This window comes from Bidens hawaiensis, unplaced genomic scaffold (genome assembly GCF_021521415.1).
Source record: "Bidens hawaiensis isolate Kalapana, Puna unplaced genomic scaffold, B.hawaiensis_p1.1 tig00054870_1, whole genome shotgun sequence".
Taxonomy (NCBI): domain Eukaryota; kingdom Viridiplantae; phylum Streptophyta; class Magnoliopsida; order Asterales; family Asteraceae; genus Bidens; species Bidens hawaiensis.
In genome coordinates, this window is record NW_027499883.1 from 99,040 (window position 1) to 107,405 (window position 8,366).

The following is an 8,366-nucleotide window of genomic DNA, read 5'->3' on the forward strand; positions in this document are numbered from 1 at the left end:
AACCCGTTCTAACCGAACCAAAACAACCATCCTGATTCGAATCCGTTGTGACACGTTACCCGTCTGACCTTTTTTTTAAACAACTAATTATTATATATTATGAGAATGAACCCATAACTTCCTATTTAACACCCGAACCACCGTACCTTCCCACCCCGCTCGTCCGTTTTGGCACCTATAGTTTATATATTTTTGTAATTAAAATGTATTTAAGGAAGAAAAAGTGTATGATAATAATATTGTTTAACTACTAGGTATAGGAAGTGACAGGACTCCTCATAGCATGTTGTGTCTTTCTTTCTTTCTTCAATTTTTCACACTAAATAAAATAAATAAATAAATAAATATTGCCAACAAAAGCGACAGGCTGATTTAGACAACTCAAGAACACGACATCTCTCTCTCTCTCTCTCTCTCTCTCTCTCTCTCTTGTTCTTGTTTTCATTAAACACACCATTCAAAATCAAACCCTGATTCATTTCCATTTCAACTCTAAAATGTATTCTGGGATCCACTCCATAAGCAATTTAGGCCACGGTGACTTCCCGGGTCAGTTAGATGCCACCACTTTCGTTGGTGATCCGTGCCTGGTGTTGACCACGGATCCGAAGCCCCGTCTCCGGTGGACTTCGGAGCTCCATGAGAGATTTGTCGATGCGGTTACTCAGCTCGGTGGACCCGACAGTTACTTTCTTTACTTTTCTTTATTTATCTTTCATTTTGGGTTTAAATGATTTATGGTGCCATAAATTAGTTGATTTGGGATCAAGATGGTACCTTTTTGGGCATATTGATTGTGAATTTGGATAATTAGTTATTATGTTTGATACATGTATGGTAAATTGATCTTTATTCAAGTTTTTATTTTGGGATGTTAATCGTGTTGAGTTGGCGGGCTGAATTTTTCAACCCGAACACGACCCGTATTTGTATGCCGTCACACCCCGACCAGAGGTGGCGGAACATGCCGGGTCGTAACATATTGATTGAACAGTAGCTCGAAAGACACTTATTAAAGCAACAATAATTATTTAATTTTACTAACACGGTTTTTGGTCAAAAACACTAATCTTTATTTCTAACCCACAAACACTTAAAAATCGTGTACCCGAACAGGACCCTTTTTAGCCATTTATCTAAGTGTGCCAAATGAGTTTGCGGGTAATAATCAAGTTGTAAACTTGTTAAGCGGGTTGTAGAAAATGGGTTAAATGGGTCGTAAATGGGTTGGTATGTTTAACTAAACAGGTTGGTGAGTTGACTTGTTTAATTTAAGGGGTTATACATGACAATCCGAACAGGACCCGTTCAACCCATTTATCTAAATGTGTCAAATGAGTTTGCGGGTTGGGTGGTAATAACCAAGTTGTAAACTTTTTGAGTGGGTTGTAAAAAATGGGTTAAGCGGGTCATAAATGGGCTAGTGGGTTGACATGCTTAGCTAAACATGTCAATTCAAACACGGCTTGTTTTTTTATGCGGGTTATATATTCAAACCAAAAACCTGATTATATCCGTGTCGTGTTTCTGGTGATGTTGGAAATTGTCGCCTCGAATCAAACGTCAGATTAGTCATTTTGTGTTTGGACTTTGGATGCTAGTATTTATGACTAGGAAAAGAAGAATTATCCCAAAATAGATAATTTGTAATTATTAATCAGATAGTTGGGTGGTTAAAGTTAGGTAAGGTAATTTAACACTTATGAAATCTTATTTTTTTGGCTCTTAATAATCAGAAAGTCAGAAAGATGATAACCTTTTAGTCAAACGCTCTAAACTGATTATTGATGTGCTAAAACTTCAATAAAAAGTTGAAACTCTATTAAAACTCTTTCATCGCCACGGTTATTTAAATGATTCATAACGTTTAATATCTTATGCTTGATTGTCAAGTGATGATATTTTGTGATAGTTGCTGATTATTTATGTGATTTATTGTCTTTATAACATAATGAAATTATTTTTATGGTATTTCAGAAACGACTCCAAAGACAATTATGAGGACAATGGGAGTAAAAGGGCTCACACTTTATCATTTGAAGTCACATCTTCAGGTTAGTCATTTTCATAAATAAGAGTATATAAGTAATTTAACCACCGTCTGACAATTCTTGTTTGTGATTTATATTGTGTATATATTCTTGCAGAAATATCGGTTGGGGAAACAATCTTGCAAAGAGTTAACCGAGAATTCCAAAGATGGTAATCATCTTACAACATATGAGAATGATGCATAAAGTTGACATTTATTATTTTTATTAAATATTTGTTTATTACTAATTTTTGCTCCTATTTTTAGCATCTTGTATTGCTGAAAGCCAAGACACTGGTTCATCCACAACATCATCAACGAGAATGATGCCACAAGATTCAAACGAGTATGTTCAATTCTTAAAAGGTCAAAATAAAATTTTTATAAACATGTCATATGAGGTTATGTTTAATAACCCTGTTTATTTGTTTCTTCCAACAGTGGGTTCCAGGTTACGGAAGCTTTGAGGGTGCAAATGGAAGTCCAAAGAAGATTGCATGAGCAGTTAGAGGTTAGTTTATTAACCGACTCGTTTCTTGTGTCCACCAAAAGTTTAAAAGTTTTCGTCAAAGGTGGCAACTTTGACTCATTTTCTGAGTTGTTTGATTCAGGTTATGTTTAGTTTCTAATGGCTCAAACGGGCTAAAACAAAAGGTTTAGGTTAAAAAGGAAACATGCCAAACGGGCTGAACGTTTGAACTGGACAAACAAGTTGAAAGTCATCTAAATGTATATTTAATGCACACGGACTGCTAAATCGTGTTATTCAAAGAAGTATATTATTATGGTAATAATACTGTATTTTCTTAATCACGTTTAACATTAACGTGACCTGTCTCTTGTGTCTACCAAAAGTTTAAAAATTATAAAATTTTCATCAAAGGTGGCATATCTTGACCCATTTAAAGAATTCTTTGATACGGGTTTTGTTTAGTTTATAATGGGTCAAATGGGCTAAATCAAAAGGTTAGGTTAAAAAGGAAAAAGGCCAAGTGAGCTGGGATGTTTGAACAAAGTTGAAAGTCACCAAGAATGTTTTTTGATGCCATAGGGCATGCTAAATCGTGTTTTGAAATTAAGTATAATGTTATTAGCAACAATATATTTTCTTGATCACATCTATATCTATACTATATATAATATAGGAGTGAGGGACCTGTTAAATTTTAAGAGGTGCCACTTTTGTTGCATACTTTACAACAACAATGCATAGGATTTTAGGAATGTAGGGATAATATATTCTTTTCACATTCAAAAATAATTTACAATAATGATCCTTCAACTTCAATAAAGTTTTGTTAATTTATTAAATATTTACACATTTTCCCCTTAGTTCTAAACCAACTACCCCCAGGACTTTTTAACGGCTATAACTTTTTCACACGTTAATATTTTTTCTAAAAAATCACACCATAAAAATTAGCATTTTATTCTCTTTAATTTGAGTATGATATTGCTATAGTTTATTAATTTTAAAAAAACTAGCATGTTACGTGATTACCAGTTATTACCGGCAACGGGTCGGGCAAGTTTGGCTAATGGTATCGAAGCGAGTTAGGGTTGGAACAAATTAATACAAAAAAAAGGTTGTTCATGTGGGGATGGGTTTAGATCGAAAGGGGTCATGTCAAAATGGGCTTCGGGTTAAAATGTTTTCGGGTCGGAACATGTCCGTCAAAACGGATTGGGTTAAAAAGTAGTTTATTTGAAATTACTGTACATTTTATCTTTGCTTCTTGATTGTCACCACCGGTTGCACGCGTTCAAGCAACATTTACGCAGATGACATTGTTTATACATATTGGATTACTCGCGTATAAGCATTATGTGGCGCGCTTACTGGCACCGGTTACACGCCCGATGCCACGTTAAATGCATACCACCGTCGGGTTACGCACGCAATGTTGCGAGGTTACAAACGTACTAACACCGGTTGCGTTTGCGCGTACACCGTTGCATCGCGCGGGCACATGGCTAGTTATTTATAAAGAATAAGAAAGATGGGATGATAAGTATTTCGGGTCAACCCGACCATTTCCCTACAAAGTACTCATTTTGACCACCTCTACACGCATTTTCCAACTCTAAATTTCTTTCAAATTCGCACATTAGAAAACAGACCAAACGGGTCAAATGTTGACCAAAGTATATTTTAATACGTAAAACCCTCTTATAATTTTTTCTCCAGAATATTGATTATTATTGAGAAAATATATTATGTATAATCATACTTGACTCTAGTTATAGCAAAATATTGGCATTTTTGGGTTCAAGATTTTACTTTTCCATTAAAAAATGTTATCTTTCATTAAGAATTTTTATAAAAATATTGAATAATACTTTGTATAATCATAGCTGACTCATTATTTACAAAATATTGACATTTTTGGGTTCCTGGATTTTAAATTTTCATAAAAAAAATGTTTTATTAACAACTTTTACAAAAATATTGATTATTATTGAGAAAATACATTTGTATAATATTTGAGTCTCATTATTTGTAAAATATTGACATTTTTATCTTACATTTCCATAAAAAAATGTTGCCTTTATATCAACAGCCTTTACAAAAATATTGATTATTATTGAGAAATTATATTTGTATAATCATATTTGACACTTAACTATTTGTAAAAAAATGACATTTTTGGGTTCAAGGTTTTGCATTTCCGTATAAAGAAGGTTATTGTTTATTAACCACCAGCCGGTTTTCAGGTTCAACGTCGTCTCCAGCTTCGAATAGAAGCACAAGGCAAATATCTTCAATCAATCTTGGAAAAAGCATGTAAAGCTCTAAATGATCAGGCGGTCGCAACTGCAGGGTTAGAGGCAGCCAGGGAAGAGCTTTCAGAACTTGCAATAAAGGTAGCCAATGACTGTCCGCCATCTGGCATTCCCATCCCTTCACTTCCTGAAGTTGCAGCTTATTTTGAAGGCGGGTTCGCACCCAGCGTTGACAGTTGCTTGACAACAAACAATAGCCCGGTGAATTCACCTGCAGGCCTGAGCCCACAAGCAGCTGGTCTTAAAAAGAGGCAACGGGCCGTGTTCAGTAGCCCAACGGGCCAGGCTAGCCGAATGGATGATGTTTGGATATCTTGATGCAAAATCGTGTCTTAAAGATGTCATTTTTTTTTAAAAAATTTATTGTTAATTTGTGATCATTGATCATTCTCAACCAACTGTTGTAGCCTTTTAGTTTTGTGAAATATGAATTGCAAAACAACTGATTATCTTTTATCAATTTGGGCTGTTGTTTACCTATTTAACCTTTTTTTTTTCACTTTGTAAGATCTCAATTTCAATGTAAAGCTAAATGGGTGTATAATTTCATCCTAAAAATGCAAACTTTTATCTTTGGAAGAATGATGAAATTTTATTGGTGGGTCCTTATGCTCAATGCTTATCATTGAGCCATCCACCTTGAGGATTAAAAGGAGAACAATCTTTAATTCAAAAGTCTCAAGTCATTTTCACTTTTCTATAACCAGATTCCACTCATCTTTCTCCCCTTATCTTCTTTTTAGTTTTTACTGATAAGTATGCATTTCTTGGCCCAAAATTAATACAACCTCCTCTGAAATCATCAAAGCTTCAATGGGTAAGTTTTTATTTCAAAATTAATTGTTTGATCTTATAGTTTCATGAACCTACTGAACCTGCATATGTTAAAGTCAACAAATTTGATCATTTGTGGTTCAAAGATCTCTGCTTGAGTTCATTGAATCATATGTTGGTTTCTTAGCTATCATTCAAATGAACATGTGCTATTATTCAAGTTTGTATATTTTTCAAGATTTTGTTCATATTTGTACAATCTGAAATCATGATTTATGAATTTTGTCTTTCAAAGGTACACCTCACACATGCCCTTCACTCAAGTCACTATCCAACAAAGTTGGAGGAATACTATGTTGTTGCCATTCACCAAGCCGGTACGAACGGTTAGACAACAGACTTCAAAGAAAAATGGTGGAGGCCAAGAACAACAGCACACAAACACACAACACTTTCAGATCCATGAATAGTATAATATTGAGGTTTCCTCGGTTCAAAGAAGGATTAAAGGAAATTCAAAGTGTTTTTGAATTATACGGTACATATAACAAGATTGCTAATTTATTACTTTACTACCTTCTTTTGCTTTTATTCATGTGTTATAAAGTTTCTTGACTGCTAAAAGTTGACACCTTTGTAGATGAAGATTCAAACGGAACAATTGATAATGAGGAGTTAAAGAAATGCTTAGAGAAGTTGCAGTTTGATTGTACCACAGAGGAAATTAGAGATCTTTTTGTGTCTTGTGACATAGATGGTAGCAATGGGATACAATTCAACGAGTTCATTGTTCTATTGTGCCTTATTTATCTTTTAGCCGGTCCTTCCTCATCTCATGCGGTAAATTATCATTTTGACTTATTTATCTATGAATAAGTTGGTTCGGGTTGGTTGGTACCTGTAACGGATCAAATGGGTAAAGAATAACGGGTCAAGTTTGTAATGCATATAACTTTCTAAATCAATCTATTTCAGATACTATATTACTATTGAATTTACATAAATCTTTTAGTTAAGCGATACTATAACTGACAAAATATGTTTTGGGTCAACCTAACCTGTATAAAAACCTACCCTATTTCTATTTACCTGCGATTTTAAGGGTGTGAATTTTTTACGCGAGTCATGGTACGTACCTAACACGGAATTCGTGGCTTTGGATAGACGGGTTCGGGTCAGTTTTTGGTTGAACCACCAACATGTCTAGCTAAACGGATTGGGTTTGTGGGTTGACCTGTTTAAGCCGTTTTTAAAATAAACGTGTTTCGTGTATAAAAATGATTAGTATTCTATGGCAAAATAAGAGAAATTGACACAATATTTTATATTTAAAGTATCATTGTTTTATATACATACGCATAACTGAAAAATAAAAAAATGAAATGATTTTTCGTTATCGCAATTGAAGTAACGAGTGGGAGGCTCATTACTTCAATTAGTCTTTTTTTTATCAAATTGCAATTTAAAAAGTATCAATATGCAAAAAAAAAAAAAAAAAAAGAGTTGTAACGGGTCATGTTCGTTTCAACCCGCGAATCCTTGTGTTGTGTTTGTGTTCATACGTCTGAAATGATATTCGGTTTCGTGTTGAGAACCCGGCAAGTCATGATCACGACCCGCTTAGCATCCTTGCTTTTGAATGTTTATCTATAACGGGTAAAGAAAAAGATTTAGCTAAAAGGAAAACATATCAAACAAATCAATTATTGAAATAGTATAATTTTTTTAATCATATTTGACACGCTAATTGTATGTTAAAAGATTAACGGACGTGCTATGGGTCAACCCAACTCATAACAAAATTGCCCGTTTTAACACAAACCACCTTTTGACCATTTTTTCAACTTGATTAATAAAATTTGTAAACAAAATCCAACGTAAACGAAATCTTGTAACAGACACCAACAGTGGGATCTCCAGAGCTCAAAGCAACATTTGATACCATAATCGAAGCTTTCTTATTTCTTGATAAAAATGGTGATGGAAAGCTAAACAAGACGGACATGATCAAGGCTATGAACGAGGACTTCCCAATGGAGAAATCGCCTACACATATCACCAAGACCCGATTCAGTAATTTTCTTGATTTGAATATTCAATATTTTCGTGAATGAAAAGAACCAAAAAGTTACAAGCTTTTGATGTTTTTGTTTTGTAATGCAGAAGAAATGGATTGGAACAAGGATGGCAAGGTCAGCTTTAGAGAGTTCTTGTTCTCTTTGATTGATTGGGTTGGAATTGATCATGATATTAAGCAATGGTGAGAATGAGTGAGTTTAATGTCAATATGTAATATATGCAAAGTTTAGCTTTGTGAAATCATTTGTATTAAATGTGATATCTTTGTGTTGATTTCTGAAGTTTGTTATGTATCAAAGACAAAGTTTAGCTTTGTGAAATCATTTGTATTAAATGTGATATCTTTGTGTTGATTTCTGAAGTTTGTTATGTATCAAAGATTTGTTGACATATTTTCATGAATCAAGTAATGGTTTTTAGTGTATATGGTGGAAGTGTTTACATGAAACCTTTAAATATTTTCATTAGTGCCTTTCCTTCCCTAATGCATATGTTCGTAGCTCATAGAGTTGCACATCCAAACCAGTTAACCGGTTTCTACCCGGAAAAAACCGGCGGTTAGTAATCGGTTTTTCATTTTGGCCCTAGAAGCGGTTAATAACCGGTTTTTTAATTGTTTTTTTTAAACCGGTTTTTTTCCCAGTTAATTACCAGTTCGGTTATACCTGCTAGGATTTTTGTGCTTGAAAACCAGTTA

At 34.1% G+C, this 8,366-nt stretch overlaps 2 protein-coding genes across 2 annotated transcripts; both read left to right on the forward strand.

Annotated features, from left to right (window-relative positions):
- Positions 1–493: 493 nt before the first annotated feature.
- LOC143600762 (protein PHR1-LIKE 2-like) lies at positions 494–5,339 on the forward strand. Its single transcript, XM_077078357.1, has 6 exons — positions 494–684; positions 1,978–2,054; positions 2,148–2,202; positions 2,300–2,378; positions 2,474–2,543; positions 4,748–5,339. The coding sequence occupies exons 1-6, from the start codon at positions 498–500 to the stop codon at positions 5,132–5,134; spliced, it is 855 nt and encodes a 284-aa protein (XP_076934472.1). The 5' UTR covers positions 494–497; the 3' UTR covers positions 5,135–5,339.
- A 179-nt stretch (positions 5,340–5,518) lies between these two features.
- LOC143600759 (putative calcium-binding protein CML22) lies at positions 5,519–7,850 on the forward strand (the record flags this gene model as incomplete). The annotated part of the gene is made up of 5 exons (XM_077078354.1): positions 5,519–5,633; positions 5,886–6,128; positions 6,231–6,430; positions 7,489–7,663; positions 7,754–7,850. Coding segments are annotated over exons 1-5 (719 nt in total), but the record flags the coding sequence as incomplete, so codon positions are not given.
- Positions 7,851–8,366: the final 516 nt, after the last annotated feature.